The sequence below is a fragment of the Taudactylus pleione genome, unplaced genomic scaffold, assembly GCF_031769625.1.
Source record: "Taudactylus pleione unplaced genomic scaffold, aTauple2 ptg001919l, whole genome shotgun sequence".
Classification (NCBI taxonomy): domain Eukaryota; kingdom Metazoa; phylum Chordata; class Amphibia; order Anura; family Myobatrachidae; genus Taudactylus; species Taudactylus pleione.
The window spans coordinates 864,590-886,639 of NW_028286316.1; the positions used below are offsets into that span (position 1 = coordinate 864,590).

The 22,050-nt window shown below is 48.2% G+C and overlaps 1 protein-coding gene across 5 annotated transcripts in view; it reads right to left on the reverse strand.

Moving 5' to 3' along the window:
• The window catches only part of LOC148436191 (uncharacterized), a 167,877-nt gene that overhangs the window by 18,701 nt on the left and 127,126 nt on the right, over positions 1 to 22,050 (reverse strand). For 3 of the 5 annotated variants that reach the window (XM_088465236.1, XM_088465232.1, XM_088465233.1), the window contains exons 3-4: positions 2,628 to 2,777; positions 1,657 to 1,848 (exon numbers count right to left, since the gene is read on the reverse strand). In XM_088465236.1, the coding sequence (XP_088321362.1) occupies positions 1,657 to 1,848; positions 2,628 to 2,705 (270 nt within the window). In that variant the 5' untranslated portion in view covers positions 2,706 to 2,777. Of the gene's footprint in view, positions 1 to 1,656; positions 1,849 to 2,627; positions 2,778 to 2,948; positions 3,000 to 22,050 lie in introns of those variants that run through there. The other 2 variants (XM_088465235.1, XM_088465234.1) reach the window with 2 other exon arrangements.

Sequence of the window (22,050 nt, forward strand, 5' to 3'; positions counted from 1 at the left end):
GCTCTAATGCATCTTACCACCTGTCCCCTGCGACACACTATATGGCCCCGACCACATTTGTGAGGACACGTTACACGAGGCCTTCACCCGCAGCCTCCTCCGATGCATCTCTACTCCGGAGACAGGAGACTGCTTCGCGCACGATTCCCCAAGAGGAATTGCTTACCTGACATCTCTGTGTCCCGACTGCAGTCCCGGACCTCAGCGAAAGCCGTTAGCTGAGGCCTGGCGAGAACCTCAGGACATATAGCGTTACTGGTGTTTCGGCGGAGGTAGAAGGAGTTGCGGTGCAAGCATCTTTCACTGTTCCTGGTCCCGCTAGACTCTGAAGTTCGAAAACTTAAGGTAAATCATAAAAGAAAAAAGCCTAGAACTGCCTAGCAGGCCCGCTGTATAACAGATGCGTCTTGCCGCTCACCAAACAAAAAAGCTGAATGCCTGTGGCTGGGGGCGGGGTATATAGGGACCAGTGCATGCTGGGAGCCCCAAAGATTTTGCTGTTTGGTGCATTGGATGCGCTCCTACATACCCCAAGGAATTTCCTGTGGATCCTATGGAACTCGAAGAAAATGAGATATTGACACCTTATAGGAACCTGAAACACACAATGATACCTAGTCATCACCCAGACACATCCCCTGGTGTTACTGTATAATGTCCCATTCCCAGCAGTCACCTCTCCAGTCATCACCCAGACACATCCCCTGGTGTTACTATATAATATCCCATTCCCAGCAGTCACCTCTCCAGTCATCACCCAGACACATCCCCCGGTGTTACTGTATAATGTCCCATTCCCAGTAGTCACCTCTCCAGTCATCACCCAGACCCATCCCCTGGTGTTACTGTATAATGTCCCATTCCCAGCAGTCACCTCTCCAGTCATCACCCAGACCCATCCCCTGGTGTTACTGTATAATGTCCCATTCCCAGCAGTCACCTCTCAAGTCATCACCCAGACCCATCCCTTGGTGTTACTGTATAATGTCCCATTCCCAGCAGTCACCTCTCCAGTCATCACCCAGACACATCCCTTGGTGTTACTGTATAATGTCCCATTCCCAGCAGTTACCTCTGCAGTCATCACCCAGACCCATCCCCCGGTGTTACTATATAATATCCGATTCCCAGCAGTCACCTCTCCAGTCATCACGCAGATATATCCCCCGGTGTTACTGAATAATATCCCATTCCCAGCATTCACCTCTCCAGTCATCACCCAGACACATCCCCCGGTGTTACTATATAATATCCCATTCCCAGCAGTCACCGCTCCAGTCATCACCCAGACACATCCCTTGGTGTTACTGTATTATGTCCCATTCCCAGCAGTCACCTCTCCAGTCATCACCCAGACACATCCCCTGGTGTTACTATATAATATCCCATTCCCAGCAGTCACCTCTCCAGTCATCACCCAGACACATCCCTTGGTGTTACTGTATAATGTCCCATTCCCAGCAGTCACCTCTCCAGTCATCACCCAGACACATCCCCTGGTGTTACTACATAATATCCCATTCCCAGCAGTCACCTCTCCAGTCATCACCCAGACACATCCCTTGGTGTTACTGTATAATATCCCATTCCCAGCAGTCAACTCTCCAGTCATCACCCAGACACATCCCTTGGTGTTACTGTATACCCAGCAGTCACCTCTCCAGTCATCGGCTGAATGATCTTGTTGGTGAGTTCCAGGATCTTCTGGTCATTGTGTCTCTCATGTATCAGTGAGTGAGGTGGAGGCACCGTGATGGGGCTCTGGGTCCTGCTTGCTCCTCCTGACATGTGGAGATGGCTGCTGGGTGCCTCACACTCACCGGATGTCTTCTTCACTACTGTGTAATACTGAGTATTGGGAAGACAACAATGAAAATGTTAATTAAACTCTACCTAAATTGGGTTGTTTATTCAGGTGGTAACTTTGCATAATATACAAGAAGACTATTTCACAATATCAAGTCTTGTAAAAATTTCCTATATATAGGAAAATGTAGAGTATATTGTATACAGATCTCACATATTTGTGTCATTGACAAAAAGAAAAGAATATACTGCGAGCAATGTACTAAATCCCAACTCCAGTGAGGACTGTGGGACTTATATTACATTGGAGACCGGCTACCTGCTGTTCGGTTATTACTATAGATATAAGTGATGTCACTGTGATACTCCCAGACCCTCTCACCTCCCCAGTCATGTCCCTGTATTATTACTATAGATATAAGTGATGTCACTGTGATACTCGCAGATCCCCTCACCTCCCCAGTCATGTCCCTGTATTATTACTATAGATATAAGTGATGTCACTGTGACACTCCCTGATCCCCTCACCTCCCCAGTCATGTCCCTGTATTATTACTATAGATATAAGTGAAGTCACTGTGACACTCCCAGATCCTCTCACCTCCTCCAGTCATGTCCCTGTATTATTACTATATATATAAGTGATGTCACTGTGACACTCCCAGACCCTCTCACCTCCCCAGTCATGTCCCTGTATTATTACTATAGATATAAGTTATGTCACTGTGACACCCCCAGATCCTCTCACCTCCCCAGTCATGTCCCTGTATTATTACTATAGATATAAGTGATGTCACTGTGACACCCCCAGGCCCTCTCACCTCCCCAGTCAGCTCGTAGATGATCTCCAGGGTGAGATGTAAGATCCTCTCAGTCCTGTGACTCTCGTCCTTGTCCATATTCAGTGAATCAGAGAGAATACAGAATGTATGATGTGTAATAAAGACTCTGGTTCCTCACAGCAGGACTGTCTAGAAATAAATAGAATACACATCACAGAGAACACATGTAACACAGTCAGACATGTAACACTGAGTGACCAGTAAGTCTCCCCTTTCCCCCCAGCCATAGAGCCCTGGTCAGTGTCTATCAGACGTTCCTGTGACCCAGCCCCATAAGACTCTTCAGAGGCCGTCACACACCTCTGTACTGTATAAGGTTACACCAATGCTCCTCTCCTGGCTGGGGTCTTATTCCTCCCAGACACACATCAGATGCTCTTTGCACCACTGGAAATAAGTTACATCAGTGATAGGACACTGTCCTTTATATTGTATGTGGCCTGTAGTACCTCTGTGCCACCAGAGGTGCTGCTGATGTATTATGACATTGTCTCCTCACATACAGGAGTTATTATCACTCCCCTGTTTAACCACCTGCACCTGCCTCCCAGACTATTTATTCCTGCCCCTCACCACGCCCCCTGCTGGTCACTGATTGTTTCCCCTGGATTGTATTCTGTGGCCTGAACCTGCGCGTCTGTCTACTGGACTTCTGCAAACTACTGCTCCACTGGTGTCTGTGAGTCTGTCTCATCCACTCTGCAGCTTTTTGCCTTTGCTTGTATCCAGTCTGTATATCTCCAGCTCATAGTATGTGCAGCTAAAGCCAGCTGGGCCTCTGCAAGCTGCTCCTCCTATTACTACATGTCACTCTGACTCATCTACTCTGCAGCATATGGGTCTCGTTTGTACCCAGTCGGTATATCTCCAGCCTATAATATGTGCAGCTAAAGCCAGCTGGGCCTCTGCAAGCTGTCCCTCCTATTGCTGCATGTGACTCTGACTCATCCACTCTGCAGCATATGGTTCTTGTTTGTATCCAGTCTGTATATCCCCAGCCTATAATATGTGCAGCTAAAGCCAGCTGGGCCTCTGCAAGCTGTCCCTCCTATTACTACATGTGACTCTGACTCACCCACTCTGCAGTATATGGTTCTTGTTTGTATCCAGTCTGTATATCCCCAGCCTATAATATGTGCAGCTAAAGCCAGCTGGGCCTCTGCAAGCTGTCCCTCCTATTACTGCATGTGACTCTGACTCACCCACTCTGCAGCATATGGTTCTTGTTTGTATCCGGTCTGTATATCCCCAGCCTATAATATGTGCAGCTAAAGCCAGCTGGGCCTCTGCAAGCTGTCCCTCCTATTACTACATGTGACTCTGACTCACCCACTCTGCAGTATATGGTTCTTGTTTGTACCCAGTCTGTATATCCCCAGCCTATAATATGTGCAGCTAAAGCCAGCTGGGCCTCTGCAAGCTGTCCCTCCTATTGCTGCATGTGACTCTGACTCATCCACTCTGCAGCATATGGGTCTTGTTTGTACCCAGTCTGTATATCCCCAGCCTATAGTATGTGCAGCTAAAGCAAGCTGGGCCTCTGCAAGCTGTCCCTCCTATTGCTGCATGTGACTCTGACTCATCCACTCTGCAGCATATGGGTCTTGTTTGTACCCAGTCTGTATATCCCCAGCCTATAGTATGTGCAGCTAAAGCCAGCTGGGCCTCTGCAAGCTGTCCCTCCTATTGCTGCATGTGACTCTGACTCATCCACTGCAGCATATGGGTCTTGTTTGTACCCAGTCTGTATATCTCCAGCCTATAGTAGGTGCAGCTAAAGGCAGCTGGGCCTCTGCAAGCTGTCCCTCCTATTACTGCATGTGACTCTGACTCATCCACTCTGCAGCATATGGGTCTTGTTTGTACCAGTCTGTATATCCCCAGCCTATAATATGTGCAGCTAAAGCCAGCTGGGCCTCTGCAAGCTGTCCCTCCTATTGCTGCATGTGACTCTGACTCATCCACTCTGCAGCATATGGTTCATATTTGTATCCAGTCTGTATATCCCCAGTCTATAATATGTGCAGCTAAAGCCAGCTGGGCCTCTGCAAGCTGTCCCTCCTATTGCTGCATGTGACTGACTCATCCACTCTGCAGCATATGGTTCTTGTTTGTATCCAGTCTGTATATCCCCAGCCTATAATATGTGCAGCTAAAGCCAGCTAGGCCTCTGCAAGCTGTCCCTCCTATTGCTGCATGTGACTCCTCATCCACTCTGCAGCATATGGTTCTTGTTTGTATCCAGCAGTATATCCCCAGCCTATAATATGTGCAGCTAAAGCCAGCTGGGCCTCTGCAAGCTGTCCCTCCTATTACTGCATGTGACTCTGACTCACCCACTCTGCAGTATATGGTTCTTGTTTGTACCCAGTCTGTATATCTCCAGCCTATAATATGTGCAGATAAAGCCAGCTGGGCCTCTGCAAGCTGTCCCTCCTATTACTACATGTGACTCTGGCTCATCCACTCTGCAGCATATGGTTCTTGTTTGTATCCAGTCTGTATATCTCCAGCCTATAATATGTGCAGCTAAAGCCAGCTGGGCCTCTGCAAGCTGTCCCTCCTATTGCTGCATGTGACTGACTCATCCACTCTGCAGCATATGGTTCATATTTGTATCCAGTCTGTATATCCCCAGCCTATAATATGTGCAGCTAAAGCCAGCTGGGCCTCTGCAAGCTGTCCCTCCTATTGCTGCATGTGACTGACTCATCCACTCTGCAGCATATGGTTCTTGTTTGTATCCAGTCTGTATATCTCCAGCCTATAATATGTGCAGCTAAAGCCAGCTGGGCCTCTGCAAGCTGTCCCTCCTATTGCTGCATGTGACTCTGACTCATCCACTCTGCAGCATATGGTTCATATTTGTATCCAGTCTGTATATCCCCAGCCTATAATATGTGCAGCTAAAGCCAGCTGGGCCTCTGCAAGCTGTCCCTCCTATTGCTGCATGTGACTGACTCATCCACTCTGCAGCATATGGTTCTTGTTTGTATCCAGTCTGTATATCCCCAGCCTATAATATGTGCAGCTAAAGCCAGCTGAGCCTCTGCAAGCTGTCCCTCCTATTGCTGCATGTGACTCTGACTCATCCACTCTGCAGCATATGGTTCTTGTTTGTATCCAGTCTGTATATCTCCAGCCTATAGTATGTGCAGCTAAAGCCAGCTGTGCCTCTGCAAGCTGTCCCTCCTATTGCTGCATGTGACTGACTCATCCACTCTGCAGCATATGGTTATTGTTTGTACCCAGTCTGTATATCCCCAGCCTATAATATGTGCAGCTAAAGCCAGCTGGGCCTCTGCAAGCTGTCCCTCCTATTACTGCATGTGACTCTGACTCATCCACTCTGCAGCATATGGTTCTTGTTTGTATCCAGTCTGTATATCCCCAGCCTATAATATGTGCAGCTAAAGCCAGCTGGGCCTCTGCAAGCTGTCCCTCCTATTACTACATGTGACTCTGACTCACCCACTCTGCAGTATATGGTTCTTGTTTGTACCCAGTCTGTATATCCCCAGCCTATAATATGTGCAGCTAAAGCCAGCTGGGATTCTGCAAGCTGTCCCTCCTATTGCTGCATGTGACTGACTCATCCACTCTGCAGCATATGGGTCTTGTTTGTATCCAGTCTGAATATCCCCAGCCTATAATATGTGCAGCTAAAGCCAGCTGGGCCTCTGCAAGCTGTCCCTCCTATTACTACATGTGACTCTGACTCACCCACTCTGCAGTATATGGTTCTTGTTTGTACCCAGTCTGTATATCCCCAGCCTATAATATGTGCAGCTAAAGCCAGCTGGGCCTCTGCAAGCTGTCCCTCCTATTACTGCATGAGACTCTGACTCATCCACTCTGCAGCATATGGGTCTTGTTTGTACCCAGTCTGTATATCCCCAGCCTATAATATGTGCAGCTAAAGCCAGCTGGGCCTCTGCAAGCTGTCCCTCCTATTGCTGCATGTGACTGACTCATCCACTCTGCAGCATATGGTTCTTGTTTGTACCCAGTCTGTATATCCCCAGCCTATAATATGTGCAGCTAAAGCCAGCTGGGCCTCTGCAAGCTGTCCCTCCTATTACTACATGTGACTCTGACTCACCCACTCTGCAGTATATGGTTCTTGTTTGTACCCAGTCTGTATATCCCCAGCCTATAATATGTGCAGCTAAAGCCAGCTGGGATTCTGCAAGCTGTCCCTCCTATTGCTGCATGTGATTGACTCATCCACTCTGCAGCATATGGGTCTTGTTTGTATCCAGTCTGAATATCCCCAGCCTATAATATGTGCAGCTAAAGCCAGCTGGGCCTCTGCAAGCTGTCCCTCCTATTACTACATGTGACTCTGACTCACCCACTCTGCAGTATATGGTTCTTGTTTGTACCCAATCTGTATATCCCCAGCCTATAATATGTGCAGCTAAAGCCAGATGGGCGTCTGCAAGCTGTTCCTCCTATTGCTGCATGTGACTTACTCACCCACTCTGCAGTATATGGTTCTTGTTTGTACCCAGTCTGTATATCCCCAGCCTATAATATGTGCAGCTAAAGCCAGCTGGGCCTCTGCAAGCTGTCCCTCCTATTACTGCATGAGACTCTGACTCATCCACTCTGCAGCATATGGTTCTTGTTTGTATCCAGTCTGTATATCCCCAGCCTATAATATGTGCATCTAAAGCCAGCTGGGCCTCTGCAAGCTGTCCCTCCTATTACTACATGTGACTCTGACTCACCCACTCTGCAGTATATGGTTCTTGTTTGTACCCAGTCTGTATATCCCCAGCCTATAATATGTGCAGCTAAAGCCAGCTGGGCCTCTGCAAGCTGTCCCTCCTATTGCTGCATGTGACTCTGACTCATCCACTCTGCAGCATATGGGTCTTGTTTGTACCCAGTCTGTATATCCCCAGCCTATAATATGTGCAGCTAAAGCCAGCTAGGCCTCTGCAAGCTGTCCCTCCTATTGCTGCATGTGACTCTGACTCATCCACTCTGCAGCATATGGTTCTTGTTTGTATCCAGTCAGTATATCCCCAGCCCATAATATGTGCAGCTAAAGCCAGCTGGGCCTCTGCAAGCTGTCCCTCCTATTGCTGCATGTGACTCTGACTCATCCACTCTGCAGCATATGGTTCTTGTTTGTATCCAGTCTGTATATCCCCAGCCTATAATATGTGCAGCTAAAGCCAGCTGGGCCTCTGCAAGCTGTCCCTCCTATTACTACATGTGACTCTGACTCACCCACTCTGCAGTATATGGTTCTTGTTTGTACCCAGTCTGTATATCCCCAGCCTATAATATGTGCAGCTAAAGCCAGCTGGGATTCTGCAAGCTGTCCCTCCTATTGCTGCATGTGATTGACTCATCCACTCTGCAGCATATGGGTCTTGTTTGTATCCAGTCTGAATATCCCCAGCCTATAATATGTGCAGCTAAAGCCAGCTGGGCCTTTGCAAGCTGTCCCTCCTATTACTACATGTGACTCTGACTCACCCACTCTGCAGTATATGGTTCTTGTTTGTACCCAGTCTGTATATCCCCAGCCTATAATATGTGCAGCTAAAGCCAGCTGGGCGTCTGCAAGCTGTTCCTCCTATTGCTGCATGTGACTTACTCACCCACTCTGCAGTATATGGTTCTTGTTTGTACCCAGTCTGTATATCCCCAGCCTATAAAATGTGCAGCTAAAGCCAGCTGGGCCTCTGCAAGCTGTCCCTCCTATTACTGCATGAGACTCTGACTCATCCACTCTGCAGCATATGGTTCTTGTTTGTATCCAGTCTGTATATCCCCAGCCTATAATATGTGCATCTAAAGCCAGCTGGGCCTCTGCAAGCTGTCCCTCCTATTACTACATGTGACTCTGACTCACCCACTCTGCAGTATATGGTTCTTGTTTGTACCCAGTCTGTATATCCCCAGCCTATAATATGTGCAGCTAAAGCCAGCTGGGCCTCTGCAAGCTGTCCCTCCTATTGCTGCATGTGACTCTGACTCATCCACTCTGCAGCATATGGGTCTTGTTTGTACCCAGTCTGTATATCCCCAGCCTATAATATGTGCAGCTAAAGCCAGCTGGGCCTCTGCAAGCTGTCCTTCCTATTGCTGCATGTGACTGACTCATCCACTCTGCAGCATATGGTTCTTGTTTGTATCCAGTCTGTATATCCCCAGCCTATAATATGTGCAGCTAAAGCCAGCTAGGCCTCTGCAAGCTGTCCCTCCTATTGCTGCATGTGACTCTGACTCATCCACTCTGCAGCATATGGTTCTTGTTTGTATCCAGTCAGTATATCCCCAGCCCATAATATGTGCAGCTAAAGCCAGCTGGGCCTCTGCAAGCTGTCCCTCCTATTGCTGCATGTGACTCTGACTCACCCACTCTGCAGTATATGGTTCTTGTTTGTACCCAGTCTGTATATCTCCAGCCTATAATATGTGCAGCTAAAGCCAGCTGGGCGTCTGCAAGCTGTCCCTCCTATTACTGCATGAGACTCTGACTCATCCACTCTGCAGCATATGGTTCTTGTTTGTATCCAGTCTGTATATCCCCAGCCTATAATATGTGCATCTAAAGCCAGCTGGGCCTCTGCAAGCTGTCCCTCCTATTACTACATGTGACTCTGACTCACCCACTCTGCAGTATATGGTTCTTGTTTGTACCCAGTCTGTATATCCCCAGCCTATAATATGTGCAGCTAAAGCCAGCTGGGCCTCTGCAAGCTGTCCCTCCTATTGCTGCATGTGACTCTGACTCATCCACTCTGCAGCATATGGGTCTTGTTTGTACCCAGTCTGTATATCCCCAGCCTATAATATGTGCAGCTAAAGCCAGCTGGGCCTCTGCAAGCTGTCCCTCCTATTGCTGCATGTGACTGACTCATCCACTCTGCAGCATATGGTTCTTGTTTGTATCCAGTCTGTATATCCCCAGCCTATAATATGTGCAGCTAAAGCCAGCTAGGCCTCTGCAAGCTGTCCCTCCTATTGCTGCATGTGACTCTGACTCATCCACTCTGCAGCATATGGTTCTTGTTTGTATCCAGTCAGTATATCCCCAGCCCATAATATGTGCAGCTAAAGCCAGCTGGGCCTCTGCAAGCTGTCCCTCCTATTGCTGCATGTGACTCTGACTCAACCACTCTGCAGTATATGGTTCTTGTTTGTACCCAGTCTGTATATCTCCAGCCTATAATATGTGCAGATAAAGCCAGCTGGGCGTCTGCAAGCTGTCCCTCCTATTACTACATGTGACTCTGGCTCATCCACTCTGCAGCATATGGTTCTTGTTTGTATCCAGTCTGTATATCTCCAGCCTATAATATGTGCAGCTAAAGCCAGCTGGGCCTCTGCAAGCTGTCCCTCCTATTGCTGCATGTGACTCTGACTCATCCACTCTGCAGCATATGGTTCTTGTTTGTATCCAGTCTGTATATCTCCAGCCTATAATATGTGCAGCTAAAGCCAGCTGGGCCTCTGCAAGCTGTCCCTCCAATTGCTGCATGTGACTCTGACTCATCCACTCTGCAGCATATGGTTCATATTTGTATCCAGTCTGTATATCCCCAGCCTATAATATGTGCAGCTAAAGCCAGCTGGGCCCCTGCAAGCTGTCCCTCCTATTGCTGCATGTGACTGACTCATCCACTCTGCAGTATATGGTTCTTGTTTGTATCCAGTCTGTATATCCCCAGCCCATAATATGTGCAGCTAAAGCCAGCTGGGCCTCTGCAAGCTGTCCCTCCTATTACTGCATGTGACTCTGACTCATCCACTCTGCAGTATATGGTTCTTGTTTGTACCCAGTCTGTATATCTCCAGCCTATAATATGTGCAGCTAAAGCCAGCTGGGCCTCTGCAAGCTGTCCCTCCTATTACTACATGTGACTCTGACTCATCCACTCTGCAGCATATAGTTCTTGTTTGTATCCAGTCTGTATATCTCCAGCCTATAATATGTGCAGCTAAAGCCAGCTGGGCCTCTGCAAGCTGTCCCTCCTATTGCTGCATGTGACTGACTCATCCACTCTGCAGCATATGGTTCTTGTTTGTATCCAGTCTGTATATCTCCAGCCTATAATATGTGCAGCTAAAGCCAGCTGGGCCTCTGCAAGCTGTCCCTCCTATTGCTGCATGTGACTGACTCATCCACTCTGCAGCATATGGTTCATATTTGTATCCAGTCTGTATATCCCCAGCCTATAATATGTGCAGCTAAAGCCAGCTGAGCCTCTGCAAGCTGTCCCTCCTATTGCTGCATGTGACTGACTCATCCACTCTGCAGCATATGGTTCTTGTTTGTATCCAGTCTGTATATCTCCAGCCTATAGTATGTGCAGCTAAAGCCAGCTGGGCCTCTGCAAGCTGTCCCTCCGATTGCTGCATGTGACTGACTCATCCACTCTGCAGCATATGGTTCTTGTTTGTACCCAGTCTGTATATCCCCAGCCTATAATATGTGCAGCTAAAGCCAGCTGGGCCTCTGCAAGCTGTCCCTCCAATTACTGCATGTGACTCTGACTCATCCACTCTGCAGCATATGGGTCTTGTTTGTATCCAGTCTGTATATCCCCAGCCTATAATATGTGCAGCTAAAGCCAGCTGGGCCTCTGCAAGCTGTCCCTCCTATTACTACATGTGACTCTGACTCACCCAGTCTGCAGTATATGGTTCTTGTTTGTACCCAGTCTGTATATCCCCAGCCTATAATATGTGCAGCTAAAGCCAGCTGGGCCTCTGCAAGCTGTCCCTCCTATTACTACATGTGACTCTGACTCACCCACTCTGCAGTATATGGTTCTTGTTTGTACCCAGTCTGTATATCCCCAGCCTATAATATGTGCAGCTAAAGCCAGCTGGGCCTCTGCAAGCTGTCCCTCCTATTACTACATGTGACTCTGACTCACCCACTCTGCAGTATATGGTTCTTGTTTGTATCCAGTCTGTATATCCCCAGCCTATAATATGTGCAGCTAAAGCCAGCTGGGCCTCTGCAAGCTGTCCCTCCTATTACTACATGTGACTCTGACTCATCCACTCTGCAGCATATGGTTCATATTTGTATCCAGTCTGTATATCCCCAGCCTATAATATGTGCAGCTAAAGCCAGCTGGGCCCCTGCAAGCTGTCCCTCCTATTGCTGCATGTGACTGACTCATCCACTCTGCAGTATATGGTTCTTGTTTGTATCCAGTCTGTATATCCCCAGCCCATAATATGTGCAGCTAAAGCCAGCTGGGCCTCTGCAAGCTGTCCCTCCTATTACTGCATGTGACTCTGACTCATCCACTCTGCAGTATATGGTTCTTGTTTGTACCCAGTCTGTATATCTCCAGCCTATAATATGTGCAGCTAAAGCCAGCTGGGCCTCTGCAAGCTGTCCCTCCTATTACTGCATGTGACTGACTCATCCACTCTGCAGCATATGGTTCTTGTTTGTATCCAGTCTGTATATCTCCAGCCTATAATATGTGCAGCTAAAGCCAGCTGGGCCTCTGCAAGCTGTCCCTCCTATTGCTGCATGTGACTGACTCATCCACTCTGCAGCATATGGTTCTTGTTTGTATCCAGTCTGTATATCTCCAGCCTATAATATGTGCAGCTAAAGCCAGCTGGGCCTCTGCAAGCTGTCCCTCCTATTGCTGCATGTGACTGACTCATCCACTCTGCAGCATATGGTTCATATTTGTATCCAGTCTGTATATCCCCAGCCTATAATATGTGCAGCTAAAGCCAGCTGAGCCTCTGCAAGCTGTCCCTCCTATTGCTGCATGTGACTGACTCATCCACTCTGCAGCATATGGTTCTTGTTTGTATCCAGTCTGTATATCTCCAGCCTATAGTATGTGCAGCTAAAGCCAGCTGGGCCTCTGCAAGCTGTCCCTCCGATTGCTGCATGTGACTGACTCATCCACTCTGCAGCATATGGTTCTTGTTTGTACCCAGTCTGTATATCCCCAGCCTATAATATGTGCAGCTAAAGCCAGCTGGGCCTCTGCAAGCTGTCAATCCTATTACTACATGTGACTCTGACTCACCCACTCTGCAGTATATGGTTCTTGTTTGTACCCAGTCTGTATATCCCCAGCCTATAATATGTGCAGCTAAAGCCAGCTGGGCCTCTGCAAGCTGTCCCTCCTATTACTACATGTGACTCTGACTCACCCACTCTGCAGTATATGGTTCTTGTTTGTACCCAGTCTGTATATCCCCAGCCTATAATATGTGCAGCTAAAGCCAGCTGGGCCTCTGCAAGCTGTCCCTCCTATTACTACATGTGACTCTGACTCACCCACTCTGCAGTATATGGTTCTTGTTTGTATCCAGTCTGTATATCCCCAGCCTATAATATGTGCAGCTAAAGCCAGCTGGGCCTCTGCAAGCTGTCCCTCCTATTACTACATGTGACTCTGACTCACCCACTCTGCAGTATATGGTTCTTGTTTATATCCAGTCTGAATATCCCCAGCCTATAATATGTGCAGCTAAAGCCAGCTGGGATTCTGCAAGCTGTCCCTCCTATTGCTGCATGTGACTGACTCATCCACTCTGCAGCATATGGGTCTTGTTTGTATCCAGTCTGAATATCCCCAGCCTATAATATGTGCAGCTAAAGCCAGCTGGGCCTCTGCAAGCTGTCCCTCCTATTACTGCATGTGACTCTGACTCACCCACTCTGCAGTATATGGTTCTTGTTTGTACCCAGTCTGTATATCCCCAGCCTATAATATGTGCAGCTAAAGCCAGCTGGGCGTCTGCAAGCTGTTCCTCCTATTGCTGCATATGACTTACTCACCCACTCTGCAGTATATGGTTCTTGTTTATATCCAGTCTGAATATCCCCAGCCTATAATATGTGCAGCTAAAGCCAGCTGGGATTCTGCAAGCTGTCCCTCCTATTGCTGCATGTGACTGACTCATCCACTCTGCAGCATATGGGTCTTGTTTGTATCCAGTCTGAATATCCCCAGCCTATAATATGTGCAGCTAAAGCCAGCTGGGCCTCTGCAAGCTGTCCCTCCTATTACTGCATGTGACTCTGACTCACCCACTCTGCAGTATATGGTTCTTGTTTGTACCCAGTCTGTATATCCCCAGCCTATAATATGTGCAGCTAAAGCCAGCTGGGCCTCTGCAAGCTGTCCCTCCTATTACTGCATGTGACTCTGACTCACCCACTCTGCAGTATATGGTTCTTGTTTGTACCCAGTCTGTATATCCCCAGCCTATAATATGTGCAGCTAAAGCCAGCTGGGCGTCTGCAAGCTGTTCCTCCTATTGCTGCATATGACTTACTCACCCACTCTGCAGTATATGGTTCTTGTTTGTACCCAGTCTGTATATCCCCAGCCTATAATATGTGCAGCTAAAGCCAGCTGGGCCTCTGCAAGCTGTCCCTCCTATTACTGCATGAGACTCTGACTCATCCACTCTGCAGCATATGGTTCTTGTTTGTATCCAGTCTGTATATCCCCAGCCTATAATATGTGCAGCTAAAGCCAGCTGGGCCTCTGCAAGCTGTCCCTCCTATTGCTGCATGTGAATGACTCATCCGCTCTGCAGCATATGGGTCTTGTTTGTATCCAGTATGTATATCCCCAGCCTATAATATGTGCAGCTAAAGCCAGCTGGGCCTCTGCAAGCTGTCCCTCCTATTACTACATGTGACTCTGACTCACCCACTCTGCATTATATGGTTCTTGTTTGTACCCAGTCTGTATATCCCCAGCCTATAATATGTGCAGCTAAAGCCAGCTGGGCCTCTGCAAGCTGTCCTTCCTATTGCTGCATGTGACTGACTCATCCACTCTGCAGCATATGGCTCTTGTTTGTATCCAGTCTGTATATCCCCAGCCTATAATATGTGCAGCTAAAGCCAGCTGGGCCTCTGCAAGCTGTCCCTCCTATTGCTGCATGTGACTCTGACTCACCCACTCTGCAGCATATGGTTCTTGTTTGTACCCAGTCTGTAAATCACCAGCCTATAATATGTGCAGCTAAAGCCAGCTGGGCCTCTGCTAGCTGTCCTTCCTATTACTGCATGTGACTCTGACTCATCCACTCTGCAGCATATGGGTCTTGTTTGTACCCAGTCTGTATATCCCCAGCCTATAGTATGTGCAGCTAAAGCCAGCTGGGCCTCTGCAAGCTGTCCCTCCTATTGCTGCATGTGACTCTGACTCATCCACTCTGCAGCATATGGGTCTTGTTTGTACCCAGTCTGTATATCCCCAGCCTATAATATGTGCAGCTAAAGCCAGCTGGGCCTCTGCAAGCTGTCCCTCCTATTGCTGCATGTGAATCTGACTCATCCACTCTGCAGCATATGGTTCATATTTGTATCCAGTCTGTATATCCCCAGCCTATAATATGTGCAGCTAAAGCCAGCTGGGCCTCTGCAAGCTGTCCCTCCTATTGCTGCATGTGACTGACTCATCCAATCTGCAGCATATGGTTCTTGTTTGTATCCAGTCTGTATATCCCCAGCCCATAATATGTGCAGCTAAAGCCAGCTGGGCCTCTGCAAGCTGTCCCTCCTATTGCTGCATGTGACTGACTCACCCACTCTGCAGCATATGGTTCTTGTTTGTATCCAGTCTGTTTATCTCCAGCCTATAATATGTGCAGCTAAAGCCAGCTGGGCCTCTGCAAGCTGTCCCTCCTATTGCTGCATGTGACTGACTCATCCACTCTGCAGCATATGGTTCTTGTTTGTATCCAGTCTGTATATCTCCAGCCTATAATATGTGCAGCTAAAGCCAGCTGGGCCTCTGCAAGCTGTCCCTCCTATAGCTGCATGTGACTCTGACTCATCCACTCTGCAGTATATGGTTCTTGTTTGTATCCAGTCTGTATATCCCCAGCCTATAATATGTGCAGCTAAATCCAGCTGAGCCTCTGCAAGCTGTCCCTCCTATTGCTGCATGTGACGGACTCATCCACTCTGCAGCATATGGTTCTTGTTTGTATCCAGTCTGTATATCTCCAGCCTATAGTATGTGCAGCTAAAGCCAGCTGGGCCTCTGCAAGCTGTCCCTCCTATAGCTGCATGTGACTCTGACTCATCCACTCTGCAGTATATGGTTCTTGTTTGTATCCAGTCTGTATATCCCCAGCCTATAATATGTGCAGCTAAAGCCAGCTGGGCCACTGCAAGCTGTCCCTCCTATTGCTGCATGTGACTCTGACTCATCCACTCTGCAGTATATGGTTCTTGTTTGTATCCAGTCTGTATATCCCCAGCCCATAATATGTGCAGCTAAAGCCAGCTGGGCCTCTGCAAGCTGTCCCTCCTATTGCTGCATGTGACTGACTCATCCATTCTGCAGCATATGGTTCTTGTTTGTATCCAGTCTGTATATCTGCAGCCTATAGTATGTGCAGCTAAAGCCAGCTGGGCCTCTGCAAGCTGTCCCTACTATAGCTGCATGTGACTCTGACTCACCCACTCTGCAGCATATGGTTCTTGTTTATATCCAGTCTGTATATCCCCAGCCTATAATATGTGCAGCTAAAGCCAGCTGAGCCTCTGCAAGCTGTCCCTCCTATTGCTGCATGTGACTGACTCATCCACTCTGCAGCATATGGTTCTTGTTTGTATCCAGTCTGTATATCTCCAGCCTATAGTATGTGCAGCTAAAGCCAGCTGGGCCTCTGCAAGCTGTCCCTCCTATAGCTGCATCTGACTCTGACTCATCCACTCTGCAGCATATGGTTCTTGTTTGTATCCAGTCTGTATATCCCCAGCCTATAATATGTGCATCTAAAGCCAGCTGGGCCTCTGCAAGCTGTCCCTCCTATTGCTGCATGTGACTGACTCATCCAATCTGCAGCATATGGTTCTTGTTTGTATCCAGTCTGTATATCCCCAGCCCATAATATGTGCAGCTAAAGCCAGCTGGGCCTCTGCAAGCTGTGCCTCCTATTGCTGCATGTGACTCTGACTCACGCACTCTGCAGTATATGGTTCTTGTTTGTACCCAGTCTGTATATCTCCAGCCTATAATATGTGCAGCTAAAGCCAGCTGGGCCTCTGCAAGCTGTCCCTCCTATTACTACATGTGACTCTGACTCATCCACTCTGCAGCATATGGTTCTTGTTTGTATCCAGTCTGTTTATCTCCAGCCTATAATATGTGCAGCTAAAGCCAGCTGGGCCTCTGCAAGCTGTCCCTCCTATTGCTGCATGTGACTGACTCATCCACTCTGCAGCATATGGTTCTTGTTTGTATCCAGTCTGTATATTTCCAGCCTATAATATGTGCAGCTAAAGCCAGCTGGGCCTCTGCAAGCTGTCCCTCCTATAGCTGCATGTGACTCTGACTCATCCACTCTGCAGTATATGGTTCTTGTTTGTATCCAGTCTGTATATCCCCAGCCTATAATATGTGCAGCTAAAGCCAGCTGAGCCTCTGCAAGCTGTCCCTCCTATTGCTGCATGTGACTGACTCATCCACTCTGCAGCATATGGTTCTTGTTTGTATCCAGTCTGTATATCTCCAGCCTATAGTATGTGCAGCTAAAGCCAGCTGGGCCACTGCAAGCTGTCCCTCCTATTGCTGCATGTGACTCTGACTCATCCACTCTGCAGTATATGGTTCTTGTTTGTATCCAGTCTGTATATCCCCAGCCCATAATATGTGCAGCTAAAGCCAGCTGGGCCTCTGCAAGCTGTCCCTCCTATTGCTGCATGTGACTGACTCACCCACTCTGCAGCATATGGTTCTTGTTTGTATCCAGTCTGTATATCTGCAGCCTATAGTATGTGCAGCTAAAGCCAGCTGGGCCTCTGCAAGCTGTCCCTCCTATAGCTGCATGTGACTCTGACTCATCCACTCTGCAGTATATGGTTCTTGTTTATATCCAGTCTGTATATCCCCAGACCATAATATGTGCAGATAAAGCCAGCTGGGCCTCTGCTAGCTGTCCCTCCTATTGCTGCATGTGACTCTGACTCATCCACTCTGCAGCATATGGGTCTTGTTTGTATCCAGTCTGAATATCCCCAGCCTATAATATGTGCAGCTAAAGCCAGCTGGGCCTCTGCAAGCTGTCCCTCCTATTACTACATGTGACTCTGACTCACCCACTCTGCAGTATATGGTTCTTGTTTGTACCCAGTCTGTATATCCCCAGCCTATAATATGTGCAGCTAAAGCCAGCTGGGCCTCTGCAAGCTGTTCCTCCTATTGCTGCATGTGACTTACTCACCCACTCTGCAGTATATGGTTCTTGTTTGTACCCAGTCTGTATATCCCCAGCCTATAATATGTGCAGCTAAAGCCAGCTGGGCCTCTGCAAGCTGTCCCTCCTATTACTGCATGTGACTCTGACTCATCCACTCTGCAGAATATGGTTCTTGTTTGTATCCAGTTTGTATATCCCCAGTCTATAATATGTGCAGCTAAAGCCAGCTGGGCCTCTGCAAGCTGTCCCTCCTATTGCTGCATGTGACTGACTCATCCACTCTGCAGCATATGGGTCTTGTTTGTATCCAGTCTGTATATCCCCAGCCTATAATATGTGCAGCTAAAGCCAGCTGGGCCTCTGCAAGCTGTTCCTCCTATTACTACATGTGACTCTGACTCACCCACTCTGCATTATATGGTTCTTGTTTGTACCCAGTCTGTATATCCCCAGCCTATAATATGTGCAGCTAAAGCCAGCTGGGCCTCTGCAAGCTGTCCCTCCTATTGCTGCATGTGACTGACTCATCCACTCTGCAGCATATGGCTCTTGTTTGTATCCAGTCTGTATATCCCCAGCCTATAATATGTGCAGCTAAAGCCAGCTGGGCCTCTGCAAGCTGTCCCTCCTATTACTGCATGTGACTCTGACTCATCCACTCTGCAGCATATGGTTCTTGTTTGTACCCAGTCTGTAAATCACCAGCCTATTATATGTGCAGCTAAAGCCAGCTGGGCCTCTGCTAGCTGTCCCTCCCATTACTGCATGTGACTCTGACTCATCCACTCTGCAGCATATGGGTCTTGTTTGTACCCAGTCTGTATATCCCCAGCCTATAGTATGTGCAGCTAAAGCCAGCTGGGCCTCTGCAAGCTGTCCCTCCTATTGCTGCATGTGACTCTGACTCATCCACTCTGCAGTATATGGTTCTTGTTTGTATCCAGTCTGTATATCCCCAGCCTATAATATGTGCAGCTAAAGCCAGCTGGGCCACTGCAAGCTGTCCCTCCTATTGCTGCATGTGACTCTGACTCATCCACTCTGCAGTATATGGTTCTTGTTTGTATCCAGTCTGTATATCCCCAGCCCATAATATGTGCAGCTAAAGCCAGCTGGGCCTCTGCAAGCTGTCCCTCCTATTGCTGCATGTGACTGACTCATCCATTCTGCAGCATATGGTTCTTGTTTGTATCCAGTCTGTATATCTGCAGCCTATAGTATGTGCAGCTAAAGCCAGCTGGGCCTCTGCAAGCTGTCCCTCCTATAGCTGCATGTGACTCTGACTCATCCACTCTGCAGCATATGGTTCTTGTTTGTATCCAGTCTGTATATCCCCAGCCTATAATATGTGCATCTAAAGCCAGCTGGGCCTCTGCAAGCTGTCCCTCCTATTGCTGCATGTGACTGACTCATCCAATCTGCAGCATATGGTTCTTGTTTGTATCCAGTCTGTATATCCCCAGCCCATAATATGTGCAGCTAAAGCCAGCTGGGCCTCTGCAAGCTGTGCCTCCTATTGCTGCATGTGACTCTGACTCACGCACTCTGCAGTATATGGTTCTTGTTTGTACCCAGTCTGTATATCTCCAGCCTATAATATGTGCAGCTAAAGCCAGCTGGGCCTCTGCAAGCTGTCCCTCCTATTACTACATGTGACTCTGACTCATCCACTCTGCAGCATATGGTTCTTGTTTGTATCCAGTCTGTTTATCTCCAGCCTATAATATGTGCAGCTAAAGCCAGCTGGGCCTCTGCAAGCTGTCCCTCCTATTGCTGCATGTGACTGACTCATCCACTCTGCAGCATATGGTTCTTGTTTGTATCCAGTCTGTATATTTCCAGCCTATAATATGTGCAGCTAAAGCCAGCTGGGCCTCTGCAAGCTGTCCCTCCTATAGCTGCATGTGACTCTGACTCATCCACTCTGCAGTATATGGTTCTTGTTTGTATCCAGTCTGTATATCCCCAGCCTATAATATGTGCAGCTAAAGCCAGCTGAGCCTCTGCAAGCTGTCCCTCCTATTGCTGCATGTGACTGACTCATCCACTCTGCAGCATATGGTTCTTGTTTGTATCCAGTCTGTATATCTCCAGCCTATAGTATGTGCAGCTAAAGCCAGCTGGGCCTCTGCAAGCTGTCCCTCCTATTGCTGCATGTGACTCTGACTCATCCACTCTGCAGTATATGGTTCTTGTTTGTATCCAGTCTGTATATCCCCAGCCCATAATATGTGCAGCTAAAGCCAGCTGGGCCTCTGCAAGCTGTCCCTCCTATTGCTGCATGTGACTGACTCATCCACTCTGCAGCATATGGTTCTTGTTTGTATCCAGTCTGTATATCTGCAGCCTATAGTATGTGCAGCTAAAGCCAGCTGGGCCTCTGCAAGCTGTCCCTCCTATTGCTGCATGTGACTGACTCATCCACTCTGCAGTATATGGTTCTTGTTTGTATCCAGTCTGTATATCCCCAGCCTATAATATGTGCAGCTAAAGCCAGCTGGGCCTCTGCAAGCTGTCCCTCCTATTGCTGCATGTGACTCTGACTCATCTACTCTGCAGCATATAGTTCTTGTTTGTACCCAGTCTGTATATCCCCAGACCATAATATGTGCAGATAAAGCCAGCTGGGCCTCTGCTAGCTGTCCCTCCTATTGCTGCATGTGACTCTGACTCATCCACTCTGCAGCATATGGTTCATATTTGTATCCAGTCTGTATATCCCCAGCCTATAATATGTGCAGCTAAAGCCAGCTGGGCCTCTGCAAGCTGTCCCTCCTATTACTGCATGTGACTCTGACTCATCCACTCTGCAGTATATGGTTCTTGTTTGTACCCAGTCTGTATATCCCCAGCCTATAATATGTGCAGCTAAAGCCAGCTGGGCCTCTGCAAGCTGTCCCTCCTATTACTGCATGTGACTCTGACTCATCCACTCTGCAGTATATGGTTCTTGTTTGTATCCAGTCTGTATATCCCCAGTCTATAATATGTGCAGCTAAAGCCAGCTGGGCCTCTGCAAGCTGTCCCTCCTATTGCTGCATGTGACTGACTCATCCACTCTGCAGCATATGGGTCTTGTTTGTATCCAGTCTGTATATCCCCAGCCTATAATATGTGCAGCTAAAGCCAGCTGGGCCTCTGCAAGCTGTCCCTCCTATTACTACATGTGACTCTGACTCACCCACTCTGCAGTATATGGTTCTTGTTTGTACCCAGTCTGTATATCCCCAGCCTATAATATGTGCAGCTAAAGCCAGCTGGGCCTCTGCAAGCTGTCCCTCCTATTGCTGCATGTGACTGACTCATCCACTCTGCAGCATATGGCTCTTGTTTGTATCCAGTCTGTATATCCCCAGCCTATAATATGTGCAGCTAAAGCCAGCTGGGCCTCTGCAAGCTGTCCCTCCTATTGCTGCATGTGACTCTGACTCACCCACTCTGCAGCATATGGTTCTTGTTTGTACCCAGTCTGTAAATCACCAGCCTATAATATGTGCAGCTAAAGCCAGCTGGGCCTCTGCTAGCTGTCCCTCCTATTACTGCATGTGACTCTGACTCATCCACTCTGCAGCATATGGGTCTTGTTTGTACCCAGTCTGTATATCCCCAGCCTATAGTATGTGCAGCTAAAGCCAGCTGGGCCTCTGCAAGCTGTCCCTCCTATTGCTGCATGTGACTCTGACTCATCCACTCTGCAGCATATGGGTCTTGTTTGTATCCAGTCTGTATATCCCCAGCCTATAATATGTGCATCTAAAGCCAGCTGGGCCTCTGCAAGCTGTCCCTCCTATTGCTGCATGTGACTGACTCATCCAATCTGCAGCATATGGTTCTTGTTTGTATCCAGTCTGTATATCCCCAGCCCATAATATGTGCAGCTAAAGCCAGCTGGGCCTCTGCAAGCTGTGCCTCCTATTGCTGCATGTGACTCTGACTCACGCACTCTGCAGTATATGGTTCTTGTTTGTACCCAGTCTGTATATCTCCAGCCTATAATATGTGCAGCTAAAGCCAGCTGGGCCTCTGCAAGCTGTCCCTCCTATTACTACATGTGACTCTGACTCATCCACTCTGCAGCATATGGTTCTTGTTTGTATCCAGTCTGTTTATCTCCAGCCTATAATATGTGCAGCTAAAGCCAGCTGGGCCTCTGCAAGCTGTCCCTCCTATTGCTGCATGTGACTGACTCATCCACTCTGCAGCATATGGTTCTTGT